Below are 16,069 nucleotides of genomic sequence, written 5' to 3'. Positions count from 1 at the left end.
CTCCAGAACTGTGACACATAAATTCGTACTGTTTAAACCACCCAATCTGTGGTGTAGACAGTTCCCTGCTTATGAGAGTTCAATTAATTTTTTGGCTTCATGGTGATATAAAAGCAATACTCACTTAGTAGAAACTGTACTTGAATTTTGAACTTTAGTCTTTTCCTGAGCTAGTGATATGCAGTCCGACACTGTGGTGATGCTGGGCAGTGAGCCACGGTGCGCAGTCAGCTGCACGGTCAGGAGGGTAAATAACCCACATGCAGACAAGCCACTCTGTACCCACGGAACCTTTCTGGTTTTCACTTTTGCAGGATTCAATAAATTACATGATATATTCAACACATTATTATAAAAGAGGCTTTGTTGTCTGACTTTGCCCAACTGTAGGCTAATGGCAGTGTTCTGAGCACATGTAAGGTGAACGAGGCTGGCAGGCTAGGTATGTTTGCAACATAGGATATTTTCAGTTTGTGATGGGGGTATCAGGACATAACCACATCCTAAGTGGAGGGAGATCTGTATTTTGCTACTGCTGCCTGAGCAGACGAATGCACTAGCTCGTGATGAGACCAATACCTCAGGCCTTCCTTTCGGTTCTTATTGAACTTTTACTCGCTTTGAAGTTTAGTAATCACTTCTTTAAAAATCTGTCTCTTCGCTTAGTCTACAAATTCCTTCAAGGCATGGACTCTTCTTTTTGCCTGTTTGTAGTGCTTCTCCCCACACAACACATTTCTTAGCCTCTAGGGACCCTTCTTCGTGGGGTGTTAGGAAAAACCCCGTAAGTCTCTACAGCATCCTGGCAAGCATTTAACCAGCCTTTGCTAAAAAAGCTGTTGTTCTTTGGACACATGACCTTAGAGGCCATACCTCTGCTGTTTGCAGACTCACTATTAGAAAATTCTCTCTCTTTCTCTCTCTCTCTTTTTTTTTTTTTTTTGCCTTTTTTTAGGGCCGCACCTGCAACATATGGAAGTTCCCAGGCTAGGGGTCAAATCGGAGACGCAGCTGCTGGCCTACACCCCAGCCACAGCAATGCGAAATGCAAGCTGTGTCTACAACTTACACCCCAGCTCACGGCAGCGATGGATTCTTAACCCATTGAGCGAGACCTGGGATCCAACCCACCTCCTCATAGATATTAGTCGTGTTCATTACTGCTGAGTCATGATGGGAACTCCAGAAAATTCTCTTTACTGAGGGAAATATCTATCTCTGCACATCCACTGCTGATCTGAGCATCCTCTTTGGAGTCCCACACATGAGATGGTTTTCATATTTCTCTCTCATGACAGTTCTGCAAATACCTCCATTTCCCCCAGATACTTTGAATTGTTCTCAGCTCTCGTTAGTGACTTTAGCATATATTTGCCATTCCCATGACAGGCAGAAGTTCCTGGGCCAGGGATCAAACCCACGCCATAGTAGTGGGGACAGCACTGGATCCTTAGCTGATCAGCCACCAGCGAACTCCCAGAATACATTGCTTTTTATTTCTTCTGTAACATAAAACAGCAAGATGCCTTCCTTTGCAGATACCCACCCGTGACTGAGCTCTTTTTCAATGGTGGTGCCTAAAGTATGTTATTCCTGTCCTGTTCTGATTCGTTTATAGTATTAAGTAGTCTTACTCTGTCTTTCTCCAAATCTGGATTTTCCACTTTTCCTCCGTGTAGCTAAAGGTAATGTGATACTGTCAAGAACCATGCTTTGATCCATGTTTGCTTTTTAAAAAATGATTTAAAAGGGGATGCTATGAGCAAATTCTCCTCTCACCACTGCGTGTATAGTCTCTCCAGCTCCCAGCTTGCGTAGAAATAGAGGAAATAGTTCTGTGTGTGACTCATAGTTTAGCAAGATGACTAGATATTTTCCTTAAGAATCACATCCATAGAGACAAGCCTGACAATTTTCTGCTGCGAATCTTTTATTGAAGAATTAGATTCATATGTACTTGTCTCCACAACCATCCTAGAGAAACTGGTTTTCCATGTGGCATCTCCCAAAGGAAACTTGGTGCCCTTGAGTTTCAGGGAGGCTCAGCATAATCCATATTTTACAAAAAAAAGTGTGCCACGGCTCTTCCTGCAAAGAAATCATATTTTTAAAAGGAAGGCTTTGGAGACCTTAAAAGAAAAGTTGCATAGCTTTCGATCAAGCATGAGCACACAGCATGCAAGATGAGGGTTAGTCACTAAGCTGCAGCCTCGTGGGGAAAAGCAATTTCATGTACTAGTGAAAACCAGTGTTAAGAGCCGAGAGTTCTGTGCATTTCTATTTCACCTGCCACTTAATAATATCAGGATGTTGGTCAAGCCTCTCTTTGCCTGGCTTCTGTGTCTCCTCTCTCCCTTTCTCTCCTCCTCTTGTTATTTCTTTTTGTAAAAATATTATGATTATCAGTCCACCATCTCTCTCTTATGCTTCATAGCAGCATCTAGTGTATGTAGCAAAGATGGTTCCTGGCTCTGGGGGAGAGGCTCTTTCTAAAAATACAATATTGAATTAAGCACTTACACAGCAGCGTTGCAGAAGGAACATTTGTTGCCATATACTACTCCATCAGATCCACAGTGGGGGAGATACTCCATGGTGCATATCTCAGAGTATTGGGTGCATTCAACCTGCCTCTGTGCAAAAAAAAAAAAAAAAAAAAAGGGAAAAGAGAAAAAACAATTTCAAATCCTTAAATCATAGAAAAGAAACTTAAACGCCTTCAGGGTTCATTTAGTCCAAAGCCTACATGCAAAAACACATACCATCTGCAGCTTACCTAATCTGACCCAACAGCAATAGAACCAACCCCATCATGGCAAGGGACCGCTCAGCCCAACGTTCGGGCCGCCCTCTCACTGATTGTCCACACCTAAGCGGCAGGAGTGGATTCTGTCTCAGACTTGATTTCTGACCTAGCGCTCTTCTCACATATGGTCATCCGCTTTATTCGGTAACAGGCCCTCAGTATGTCTTGCCTACACAGTTGCACCATCTGCCAGTTTAATGCCCGACCTCCACGCTCATCTGAGATTCCAGTCACCCTCTACACTGATGCCAGCATGATGATTTTTTTTTTTTTTTTTAGAAAACAAATGAGATCTTGTTCAAGTCTTTAACTGCTTCCCTGACAACAGCAAGTCCTGTCATAACGAGCGCTTCCTTCTCCAGCCGCACCTGTCCTGCCTTCTACCCCAGCTGAACTCAGGGACCGAATCCCAGAGTGTTCCCTGCTCCGTCCATCCCTGTGCCTTCGCTTGTGGTGATTTTCCTACTGGCGTGACCTTAGCCACTTTATCTCTCGGACCTGCTCCCACTCCTTTGAAGGTCCCTTCCTTTTATGGCAGTTCCATGATGACATTTTTCTCCCTCGCTTAACAAATTGGGTTGGGGCCCCTTTTGAAGGCGACCTGTCTTTACCACCGCAGCCCCGTATTTGCCTCTCTCACATCACATGTCAAACAGACTTTCCACTTAGAGCTCTGTGCGCCTCGCTGATGTCTCCGTTTGTGTTCTTCACGTCTGAGTGCTTTTTCTTTACAACGTCCTTTATTGTTAGGAGTGTGTTCTTCGGTCCCTAATGTTCTCTTCTTAACCTACTCATTTTTTGCGGTGTTAGAAAACAGCCACCTGTATGTCCGTCTGCCCCAGGTAAGGGCTGTGAGTAAGTCTGTGGGGTCTTCCTCTGGGTAAATAAAGGAACTCTACTTGTGTTGAGACTGGCCAGATACCTTAGTGTAGTCATAGATTATTTCTAGAATACATATCTTGAAATAGTTTTTCTCAATGAAAGTGAAGATTCATTGAAACATTTTATGTTAAGAATACATACACCTATACATAGAACTTCCATATGACCCCGCAATCCCACTCTTGGGCATCTATCCGGACAAAGCTCTACTTAAAAGAGACACATGCACCTGCAGGTTCATTGCAGCACTATTCACAATAGCCAGGACATGGAAACAATCCAAATGTCCATCGACAGATGATTGGATTCGGAAGATGTGGTATATATACACAATGGAATACTACTCAGCCATAAAAAAGAATGACACAATGCCATTTGCAGCAACATGGATGGAACTAGAGAATCTCATCCTGAGTGAAATGAGCCAGAAAGAGAAAGACAAATACCATATGATATCACTTATAACTGGAATCTAATATCCAGCACAAATGAACATCTCCTCAGAAAAGAAAATCATGGACTTGGAGAAGAGACTTGTGGTTGCCTGATGGGAGGGGGAGGGAGTGGGAGGGATCGGGAGCTTGGGCTTATCAGACACAACTTAGAATAGATTTACAAGGAGATCCTGCTGAATAGCATTGAGAACTATGTCTAGATACTCATGTTGCAACAGAAGAAAGGGTGGGGGAAAAACTGTAATTGTAATGTATACATGTAAGGATAACCTGATCCCCTTGCTGTACAGTGGGAAAATAATAAAAAAATAAAATAAAATAAAATAAAAATGTAGAACCCTGGAAAAAAAAAAAAAAAAAAAGAATACATACACCTTCTGGATTTCCTTGGTGTCCTCATGGATTAAGGATCTGACGTTGTCCCTGCTGTGGCTCCGGTCGCTGCTATGGCGTGGGCTTGATTCCCGGCCTGGGAATGTCCACATGCTGTGGACATGGCCAATAAGTACATAAATGACTTTGCTGTGTATACTTACACATTCACCATCATGAAGTTTTCTGAGTTCAAGTCCTCTCTCTCTGAAAGAGAAGATTTTTATTGAATGGATAATACAGTTATTTGATATTTTATAGTTTAGAGTAAAATACAGTCGTATGTCATTCTGTATGTCTGACCTGAACTGAATGAGTAGTTCTGGTTAATATTTTACCCTAGTTAGCTAATATTTACCACTAATATCTTTGATATATAATCGTTTTGCAAACAGATAAAAATATAAAAAAATAAGATCAACACTAAAAGGAGATTGGGCATGTTTTAAATAGTCCCTGAGTATTCAGATGGAAATCAAAGGCATAATACAAGTGTGAAAATAGTTTTGCAGTTAAAAAAAATGAAAATGTGCTCAAATCCATCCCTGGCTCTTACGGTCTGTGTAATTTTATTATAGTCACTTCTTCTTTCTAAGTATTTTATTTCTTCCTTCTAAAAAGAGAATTATATGAGGTAATATAGTCAATAACAGCTCAATCTTTAATCTCTGATGGTTTTGTTAGTGTACAAATTTGCATTTCCTGAGAGACTTTCTGTTGGATATAACACTTGCAATTATATTTGACTGTAAATTTTCAGAAGAGCTGGAAAGCAGGGAAATGATAAAGAGGAAAACTTGCTTCTAAGAGTATTTCTCTGTGTCAGCTGCTTAGCTAAGATTCGATAGGTTTTATCACAGTGGCTCCTAAACATTATTATACTTTTTATCTTACTGAATACAGAGGTGTGTAGCCTATTGGGACTTGCCTGAGGCCACAGATATACCAAGTGTAGCCTGGATTCTAAGCCAAACGTCTAACACCAAAGCCCATGCTTTTAACTGCTAATCACCAAGGAATGAATTTGAATTGCTGGAATGACTGGTCATAAACATTTTTAAAGTCTCTTCGAAGCTGAGGTGTTACATAAAGTGAGGACTTAATATTTAATGTGTGGGGCTGGTGGCAGTAGAGATTTCAACGAATTCTGACTGTTTGTTCTTTGAGTCTCGTCTCTAGACCTTTCTGGAGAGTCAGGGGAAGGATAACGTAGGGAGGATAGAGCAAAGTCTTACAGCAGTGCCCGTGGCTAACAGCCCAAACAGGGACGACTGTCTTCAGAGTTCCCCTTCAGTGATAAGAAAGACGTAACCCACAGGACATTCATGGCATTTCTACCAAGATGCATTTCCTGTCTGAGACCCAGTTCCTTACATGTCATGTGGGAATAAAAAGGTAACTGCTGATGCCCAAGGGACATTGTATAACATAAGTGAGAATTTGACTGGATAGCAAATAAAGATATATAGACAGCCTTAGTTACAGAAAACTGTTTTTAACAAAGCTGTGTCCAAGGAGTGCTGGAAGATCATGACAACAGGTAAGAATTGTCAGAGCAGGTTGTTAAAACCAAGCAGATTTTGGCCAATGTGAACTTCATGGTCGAAGAAAAGAAAAGGAGGGGGCTTTAAGTTGAGCACTGTACTTACTGACTTAGAAAACAAAAGATGCATTCACTACTGTAAGTTTTCTGATCTATGCCACATATTGGCTTCCACTCCCTTGTGCAGGCAACACTGGCACCTTTTCCACCGTATTTGGTGCAGTCCACCTGTAATTGGGACAAAAATAATACCCTAAATAATAATAATAAGTACCTTCCTTTAGCTCTGCCTTCGTTCTCATACGGATGGTTAAGAGTACTAGCCTCTTCAACTTTTCAGCAAACATGTACAGAAGTTCTTCTAGGCACCAGGTGCCTTGCTACTAAAATAAATCAGACCTAGAACTCTCCTGAAATGAGAAATTAGTGGTTTAAGAAGGAAATATTAAGCTCTTTTTTAGGGTTGTAATGAGAGTCTAGTGGAATAACGAATGTGAAAAATACTGAGCAACGTTTAAAATGCTACCCAAAGGTAAGAGTTTATCTGCTGTTCTCCTTTTGCAAGGAGCTTCATTTTGCAACCTTTGAAGAAAGGAATACTACCAGGAGAAGTAGAGTAGGAGCAGTTTTACCTTCTGGGAGATTCTTTCCACCGATTGTGAGCCAGTTACCTACTTTCACAGCTCATTTACACATTAGCTCTGATTTCGTTTTTGCGCAGAGAAAATGTGGTACTCACCTCTACTCCTATTTCTTGATCACCGGAAGAGGGTGGAATGAGGTGCATTGGGAGAGAAGGGATTGGAGAAAGAGTAAATTCCACAGTTAGAAATGCAAAGCTAAATTCCTTGTTCACAGTAACCAAAACCCATTTCCCAACATCCCTGGCCCAGGCCAGACCTAAGAGAGGGTACTTCTTTGCTCAGGACTAGCTCAGGATGAAGTCAGAGACGTATGTGGATCCTGCCCCTCTCCCTCCCAGAAGGGGCCTGGGATCCCTGGTCACTGGAGAAAGAAAGGGCTGTCATTGGTGTCCAGGAGGTCCTGTGGGCATGTCCAGGGTGGGGCTGTCACCATCTCAAAGGAGCCCACGTGGTCCCCGAAAGGGTAAGTCATCAACCCAGAGACAGTCCTCTTCCTGAAGCTCCGACTCATCCCCACTTTCTTTCTTTTGACTTTAATGCGCTCTAACGCCTGAAGGGGGACTCTGTTGGAGGTAACATAGAAACATGAGTATTTGAAAAGGAACCCTAACTCACCAGGTGGAGAGACAGCCCACGTAGTGGCTGCCAGAGCAAGGAGGGCAAATGCGGTGATGCTCTTCATGGTGGTGGTGATGAGGGTAGCAGGGCGCTGCTGCTCTGAGGGAAGATGTTCAGGGAGAGAAAAAGCGGCTGCTGGGAACACGGGTATATATACACAGGGCAGGGTCCCACCCTTGGAAAAACAGACCTTTTCTGTGATGACTGGCTCTTAACTCAAGCTAAGGCATTAATTTCATTTGTCAAGGAAAACTTCCTCATTGTCTTGAGTTGCAGACAAGTCGGAAGAGTTACATCTTGCAACTCACCTACTGAAAGGTGTTTTACATCATAAGGCTTTGATCTCTCAGCAAATACAATGGCATGGCTATAATTGAGAACAAATAAAGTCATAGCTGTATTTAAGGGCAAACAGACATTTAAAAGACATGTATAAAGGGTACTAAGCTTATATTAAATACAGGAAAAGTTGAGATAGAACACAAAAACAATGAGACCATTTCTTTAAAATGTACGATATTAAGCAATATTGCTAGCACTGTAAACCTTGCTTTTTTTTCTGGCCATTGAACACACTTTGCATTGTTCTATGAAGCCTCATTAAATGATTAACCTGAGGAAATACGAAGATCTGTATGACTGCTGTTTGGCAGATGGGACCACGACGTCGGAAAGATGACGTGTATTCTTTTTAGTCACATGCTTAGCAGTTGGGGAGCCTGTTCCCCCCAGCCCTAGCCCTATGTATTTTTTATAAATTAGGATAGACTATGTCAGTAACTAAAATGGGTATTTATAATAAAAATACAAATGGGGCCATGCCGTCTTATATCAACTCTTAAGATTATCACCGTGATATTCTCTTTAAGACATTCCCCTGAATTCATACCTAGAATTTCTGTTTAGCTACATAACCAATATTCTTGCAATCACACAGACCCAGTGATGTCCAGTTCCTTAGCACTTGCATCTTTAGCTCTCCCGAAGATAGAGTTAATATGAAGAATTAATTCACAAAGGACATGTAAAGATTGGGAGAGCTGAGCACATTCTCCAAAGTAGACAGCTATTGTGGTCTTGACAAAAAGCAGTTCTTCCAGAGTCAGATTTTACCATCTCCTCGTAACTGATTGCACTTGTTTCTTTTTCTTTTTCTTTTCTTTTTTTTTTTTTTTTTGTCTTTTTAGGGCTGCACCCATAGCATATGGAGGTTCCCAGGCCAGGGGTCCAATTGGAGGTGTAGCTGCTGGCCTACACCACAGCCACAGCAACGCAGGATCTGAGCCACATCTGTGACCTACACCACAGCTCAGGGCAACACCGGATCTTTAACCCACTGAGCAAGGCCAGGGATCGAACCCACATCCTCATGGATATTAGTCATGTTTGTTAACCACTGAGCCATGACAGGAATCCCTCTTTCTAATTTTTTAAGGTATGTCACTCTCATTCATGCTTTCCATTTTCTAGTATCTTCCAGTATCGCCTCTTTGTCTCAGATAAAATCCTACAATTTTAGTGTATACTGTTGTAAAAGTTTGCATGCTTATACGTCACCCATGTTTCAAGGCTTTAGCAACATTCGAATGTGTATATCACAGTGAAATCCAGTCCAGAAGCTTTTTTGAATGGGATCAATGGTCTTTCCAGGAAGTGAAACATCTGAACAGCGAAACCTCTGATAAGACTGGCCATGTACTAAGTAGATAACAGAATTTAGAACAGTGGCTCATAGGATATTAGAACATAGGATATGTTTCCGGCAGAAACATCTGGATCTGTGGTTTTCAAACATTTTATTTTTAATTTAAGAATGTAACACTTGGGCTTTCCTGGTGTGGCTCAGAGGGTTAAGGATCTGACATTGTCTCTATGAAGATGCAGGTTGATCCATGGTCTGGCTCAGTGGGATAAGGATCTGGCATTGCCGTGGCTCGGCATGGGCCAAGTCCAAAGTTACAGCTCTGATTCACCCCTAGCCACAGACTCATATGCTGTGATGCGGCCATAAAACAAAAGAAAAAAAAAGAAAGAAAAATGGAACTTTTTTCCCCACGCCCAAATGTAATTTTATGAGGCAAATGATAAACAGATTTCTTTTTTTCTCAGTAGCTTAAATAGAAGCAGTACAGGCCTCTAGGGCATCCCCACCGCACAGCTCCTGGTTCCATAGAAATCCATGAGAAAACATCAAATCTAGACTGAAAAAACCAAACCAAAACAAAACAAAAAACAAAAAACTAAGGAAGTGGGGTCCTAAGAGGAAGAGGAAAAGTGCCTTGCCTACGGCCACTCAGGGACTCTGATCCCCTGATTGTAGAACAGGATTCTTTCTGGGGCGCCGTATCTTCTCGCCTCATCACCACACAGCTCTAAGTCAACATTTCTGCCCCTACTCACTTTCCCAAAGAAGGTGAGGGAGGATCTGCCACCTGAATCCTAGACTCAGCTATCTCCTATTACTGGACGTCACCTTCTAGGCAGCCTGCAGGATCTTCCAGGTCCACTTGTTCCCCAGAAACTTTGCTGCTAAATCTCATTTTTAGGCTGCTCTCCAGTTTCACTCTGCTGATACCTGTCCGTAGTAACCCAATCCAGAAGAATTGAGGAGTCTTCATTTTCTGTCTGATTTTCACACTCATTTGATCTTTCACCAGTTAGATTTTAATCTGGGTGTGTGCCTTTGTCTCCAGAAAGAATTTTTTGAAAATTTTGTTTCATTCACTCATGCATTTATTTAGAGTTCAAGAATAATGCCCCATAAATCCACCTCCCACGTTCTTCTCTTTCTGGAAACCCTCATAGGAAACACTCATCTGTTCACTCTACTCTAACACGACTGCATGTCCCTTTCTTCTTTTTGCCATACATTCAGTAACAAAGGATTTAAGAACTGTACCAAGAGTTACATTAAATTCAGCATCGTCATAATACATTGCCCAAGTCAAAAAACCCTTAGGCTAAGGCACACCCATTTCTATTGCCACTTCCTTAACAGGCTCAAGGGTTTTGCCTCATCAAAACTGATTGTTTGGCTGTGATTCTGGGGGAGCCAGCCCTTGATATGGATTTGCACTGCACACGAACTCCTAGCAATCTCCAGCGTGGTCCCACACAGAATAGGCGTGAGTTTTGATCAATAAATGTGGATGTGCAGCACTATCTGTTTCTTCTTTTTCTCCTAATAAAATTATGTCTGATTCTGAGCTCTTCATTCTGCCAGGATGTGGTGGATATTTGGTCTCTTTCCTTGCTGGAGTTTGTGAGGAACTGAGATGCTAAAGCATGCACCGCAAAGGTCCTCTTATCTCTGAACAGTCGTGGTTGCTGCCTCTGGACAGTGGAGAGGCCAGCCTGAAAGGGTTCCCCTCCCTGGGGCTGTTCCCTGATTCTGTGCCACTCAAGAGATAGTGAGTTTTGACTGAGAGTCAGATATATCTGTTCAGCAGATAATTGCACAGTCATACTCTCTCAGAGGTCTCTGCCTCTTCAGGAAGCTGCCAAGCAGCAGTCTTGGTCAGTATTAGAACTTGGTTCGTTTGATTTCTCTTGAAAGTGGCATTTCTTCTGTTTTGATGCCTTTCTAAAGTCCTCAAGCCATTAAGCGTAACTTTTGGCCTATTTTTATGTTTTTGTCCAGTTTATTTCAAATACTCTCTAAGGCAAAAATAGACCTTTTTCTTCTAGCTTTCTGATAGGGGAGGAAAACTACAAAGAAAACTAGTTAATAAATACCTTTTAACTGTTGCTTTAGTTGTTAATAGCGTATCATTACTTTTTGTTTGCTATATCAACATTCAAATGACTGTATCAGAATTCTATTCTTTTGAGTTTTATCTGGTGCTTCCAGATAAGGACTAATCGGGGGACAAACAGCTCCAACAGAAATCCTACAGTGGACACTGATAGCTCAAGGTCAAGGAGCAGGCTCTGGGTGGAGAAGGACAGGGCATTTCCTGCTTGATTCATCCGGGTCTGTCCTGTGAGCAGAGGCGGGGACCTAAGCAAAGATCCCTTGTGAGCTCCATTTGTCAAAAGCTCATTTGTAGAGACCTTGGCAGGAGGTGTTCTGGCAGCTTTCTCACTTAAATTCTAGGAGCAAAGTGGGTCCAGAAAGGAGAACATAAGAGCTGGCAACTCTTCGTTTTTGTGCTGCTCCCAGGACTTCTTTCCTCCAAGCCGTGTCATCAGAATTCACTTTTTGTTGCTAATCCAGTTATTTTGTGCTATATACACAGGAATTTACTTTCTCTTGCCACATGATCCATAGATTTGGAATTGGAGTATTCCACAAATTAATCAAAGTGGCCATTTCTGTAGATAATGAATGGTTTTCTAGGATCACTGGATGCAAAATCCACTCTTTTGCCTGAAAACATAATCAGATAGAGAATGTTGTTTGCATGAAAGGCATAGGACTGTGCTTCATGAGGCCAGAAGGAGGGTATGAGGAACATGAGCATAAAAGCCATTGACTTGAATTGGTGTTTATCGTTGCCACTCATCTGAGTGAGCTCAGGAATTCACCTCCCCTTTCTGGCTTCAAGAATTCCATACATTAAACATGCTGGATATATTGTCTCTCATTTTCTTCTTGTTCTGTCCATCTAGGAGTTTATCAACCTGGAATAAAATAACCTTTCCTTGATTAAGATTTTCTTTATCACTACATGTCATATATTTAACTGATAAAAAGCAAGTAATTAGTTGAAAGTTACCGCACATAGTTAAAACTACCCACTTCGCAGCATATGTTTTTCTGGGCTCATGTTGCTTTGCAGTCCTCTTTAGCTGCAGCTTTTTTTAGGAGTTCTGAGATGCTAGCTTTCATTTGAGAAGGAGATACATTATATAAGTTCATGTTTTATGTAGCTAACTTGTTTCTAACCATCAGCAATAGCAATATTTAATTTGTACCAGGAAGGGACTGTGGAATCTCTCAGTTCTTTGAAAATAAAAGTCTTTATAGGCTTTGTGTCATTGACTAATAACTGAGAATGCTGGTTCTAAATTTCCTTTTAAAACTCTCTCTCTCTTTTTTTTTAATGGCCATGCCTGCAGCTTATTTAAGTTCCAGGCCTACACCAGAGCCAAGGCAACACCAGATGCAAAGCCACATCTGCCACCTGTGCTGCAGCTTCGATGAGGCCGGGGATCGAACCTGCATCCTCACAGACCCTGTGTCAGGTTGTTAACCCACTGTGCCATAATGGGAGCTCTTCCTTTTAAAACTCTTAAGGGGCTCCTTTCATTGGGTAGCTTTTCATACGCCATTGCTCCATGCGAGGTATTGCACTAGACCCTGGGAATATAAACCAGGACATTGAACCATCTCTTAAAGAAATCACAGTCTAGTAAGAGAGAAGATTCGTAAATGAGCGACTATGACAGGTGGTAATACCAATGTAAGGACAAGACTCTATGGGGACCTAAGAAAGGGGTACCTAATTCGCATTCAGAGGGAAAGACGGCAAGGGGACCTCTAGAGAAAAGCTGTGTCTTTAATAAGGTGAGAACAAATTAGCCTAGAGCTTGCAGGAAGGAATCTTGTGAGATGGAAAAAGTGGGGCAAGACCAGGGGGTGGAGAACGAGGCTTGTTTCTCAAGAACAGCTTGAGGAACAAGTTCAAGGAGATGACTCAGGGATAGATGGGAAGGAGGACAGTGTAAGAGCTGAGGCCGGACAGAGGCCTTGGATGTCAGGGTTTGGTGTTCCTCCTGGGGCTGCAGAAGCCACACACAGGCTTTAAGCGTCCCCCCATCAGATAAGGACTTCAGCTTCTCCTCTGCGTGCAGTGGAGAGGAAGGGAAGGGAGAGGACTGAGGCGGGAGGTCCCTGCAGGGCCGCTGAGGTCAGTCATGAAAGGATGGTGACGGTTCAGTCCATGGCCTTCGGAAATGTGGTGCTTAACCGCGTAGAGGGGGAAAGGGAGGGAAGAAATGCCTAGATGTCAGGTGTGTCTCATTCAACTTTGTTTTAGTGCTGTGTGGCTGCTTAGGGGGAGGTTCCAAGAAAAAAAAAATGCAGCTGGGGAATGAAACAGATCTCTGTTTTGAAGAGGTCATTTGGAGATTTTTAATAAAAAAGTTGTGAAGTGTAGAGGCAAGCACGTCTGTTAGGTCATTGAAAAAGACCATTGGAAAAAAAAAGAGGGAAGTTCCTGTTGTGGCACAGTGGAAACGAATCCGACTAGGAACCGTGAGGCTGTGGGTTTGATCCCTGGCCTCTCTCAGTGGGTTAAGGATCTGGTGTTGCTGTGAGCTGTGGTGTAGGTCGCAGATGTGGCTTGGATCCTGCACTGCTGTGGCTGCGACTGCAGCATAGGCCAGTAACTGTAGCTCTGACGAGACCCCTAGCCAGGGAACCTCCATATGCAAAAAAATAAATAAAAAAGAAACAGAAAAAAGAGGGTCTAAAATTCATGAAAGAAAAAAATAAGGTAAAAAGCAAGATGTCTTTAGGTTTGAAAGGTGTTTACAAGGACTGTAACAGATTAGGACAGAGAGTGTGGACTAGCCTGGAGGCAGACAGCACTTCATCCTTCAAAATAATCGAGAAGGAACTGCTGTCAAGTGAAAAGTCCTTCAAGGATGACAAATATTTTATTACTTCTTTTTTCTGATACAGTTATGCAAATAAAAAGGTCTTTCTCTCTGTTCTCTCTTCATGCTTGAAGAATGATTTATAGTCAGATATTATTTAGATTGAACTTTAATTTCAATGCTGGAAAGAAAAAGGGATTTTTGTGCCAGATACCAGGGAAAGAACAAGATGTCTTGTTATGCTTTTTACCATAAGGGAAACAAACATCACCCATCAGTGGCAAGGGCCAAAGGATGTGTTATTTGAGGACACAGTCACTTCATTTACCATAATCTAACTGCTATACTTGAGCCTGGCCTTGGTCACAGTCAACCAGGAGGCCATAAAGCTCAGGGGACTGGGTAAATGTGAAGCTTGCCACGTGCTCTTCTCAGTTTCAAGCACATATTAAGTAGACATGTCAACATTGGTTCTTTTCTATTATTATGGTAGAATAAGAAGTATGGTTGGTGTTTAAGTATATACAGGGTGCAAAGAGAAGACAATTAAGTTACAAAGATGAAAGACAAGAGATAGATTGTTTTTTTTTTATTGAAATATAGTTACTTTACAGAATTGTGTTAGTTTCAGGTGTAGGGTAAAGTGATTCTGTTGTCTGTCTATCTGTATCTATGTCTAGACATAGATAGATGTGTATTTTCAGATGGTTTCCATGATAGGTTATTACAAGATATTGAATCTAGTTCCCTGTGCTATACAGTAAATCGTTGTTGCTTATGTCTTTTACATACAGTAGTCTGTATCTGTTAATCCCGTACTGCTAATTTATGCCCCATACCTCTCTTTCCCCTTTGGTAACCCTCTTTGGTAAATTTGTTTCCTATGTCTTGTGGGTATATTTCTGGGTTTTTTAAGTCTTTTATAAAATTTTAAGGACAGGTTTGGCAAAATCAATACCTGCTTATAAATTATATCATAGGCATCTAGGGTCATTTCTTAGGGTGACTCCCCCCAACTAAGATTAAATGTGTCAGAGGATTTTTCTCAGATTCCTTTCAATTACTTTATTACAGTTCCCTGTGCTGGTCAGTAGGTCCTTGTTATCTTTCTTATATATATTAGTGTGTATCTGTTAATCTCAAATTCCAGTTTTTCCCTCCTCTATTCTTTCTTTTTTAGTAACCATAAGTTTGTTTTCTATGTCTGTGGATCTTTTTCTTTTTTGGAACTTCATTTGTATCATTTTTATAGATCCCACATGTAAGTGATATCACATGATATTTGTTTTTCTCTAATTTCACTTAATACAATAATGTCTAAGTCCATCCATGTTGCTGCAAATGGCATTATTTCATTCTTTTTATGGCTGACTGATATTCCATTGTGTGTGTGTACATATATCTTTATCCATTCATCTGTCAGTGGGGATTTAGGTTGCTGCTCTGTCTTGGATATTATAAATAGTGCGTATAAACATTGGGGCGCATGTGTCTTTTCGAGTTAAGATTTTTCTCTGGGTATATGCCTAGGAGGTGGGATTTCTGGATCATATGGTAACTCTAATTTTAGTTGTTTAAGGACCCTCCAAACTCTTCTCCATAGTGGCTGAATCAATTTACATTCCCACCAACAGTGTAGGAGGGTCACTTTTTTTCCCACACCCTTTCCAGCATTTATTATATGCAGACTCTTTTTCGTCATAGCCATTATGACTAGTGTGAGGTGATACTTCATTGTAGTTTTGATTGGAATTTTTCTAACACTTAGCGATATGGAGCATCTTTTCATGTTCCTGTTGGTCAACTGTCTGTCTTCTTTGGAGAAATGTCTGTTTAGATTTTCTTCCCATTTTTTGATTGAGTTTTTTTTTTTTATTGAGCTGTATGAGCTATTTGTATATTTTAATAAATTATTGGGCTATAGTTGATTTACAGTGTTGTATTAGCTTCAGTTTTACAGCAAAATGAATCAGTGATATATATACTTACATTGATTCTTTTTTCCCTATAGATTATTACAGAACGCTGAGTAGACCTCCTTGTGCTATACAATAAGTCCTTGTTAGTTACCTGTTTTATATGTAGTAGTGTATATGTGTCAATCCCTTCCTCCAAGTTTATCCCTCCCCACTGTGGTTTCATGTTTGGTAACACTAAATTTGATTTCAAATGCTATGAGTTTGTTTCTGTTTTATAAATAAGTTCT

General features: G+C 41.3%; 1 protein-coding gene across 1 annotated transcript; it reads right to left on the bottom strand.

The window, feature by feature from the left end:
* On the bottom strand, positions 1,910-7,530 carry LOC100739218 (double-headed protease inhibitor, submandibular gland-like). Its single transcript, XM_005661785.3, has 6 exons — positions 7,318-7,530; positions 6,798-6,805; positions 6,165-6,286; positions 4,680-4,722; positions 2,521-2,633; positions 1,910-2,088 (listed from the first exon to the last, which is right to left on the bottom strand). Exons 1-6 carry the CDS (start codon positions 7,382-7,384, stop codon positions 2,043-2,045), a joined length of 399 nt encoding a protein of 132 aa, XP_005661842.1. The 5' UTR covers positions 7,385-7,530; the 3' UTR covers positions 1,910-2,042.

Source organism: Sus scrofa, chromosome 2 (genome assembly GCF_000003025.6).
Source record: "Sus scrofa isolate TJ Tabasco breed Duroc chromosome 2, Sscrofa11.1, whole genome shotgun sequence".
In the NCBI taxonomy this organism is placed as follows: Eukaryota; Metazoa; Chordata; class Mammalia; order Artiodactyla; family Suidae; genus Sus; species Sus scrofa.
The sequence above is the reverse complement of the archived record's forward strand: the minus strand, read 5'-3'. Positions and strand labels throughout refer to the sequence as shown.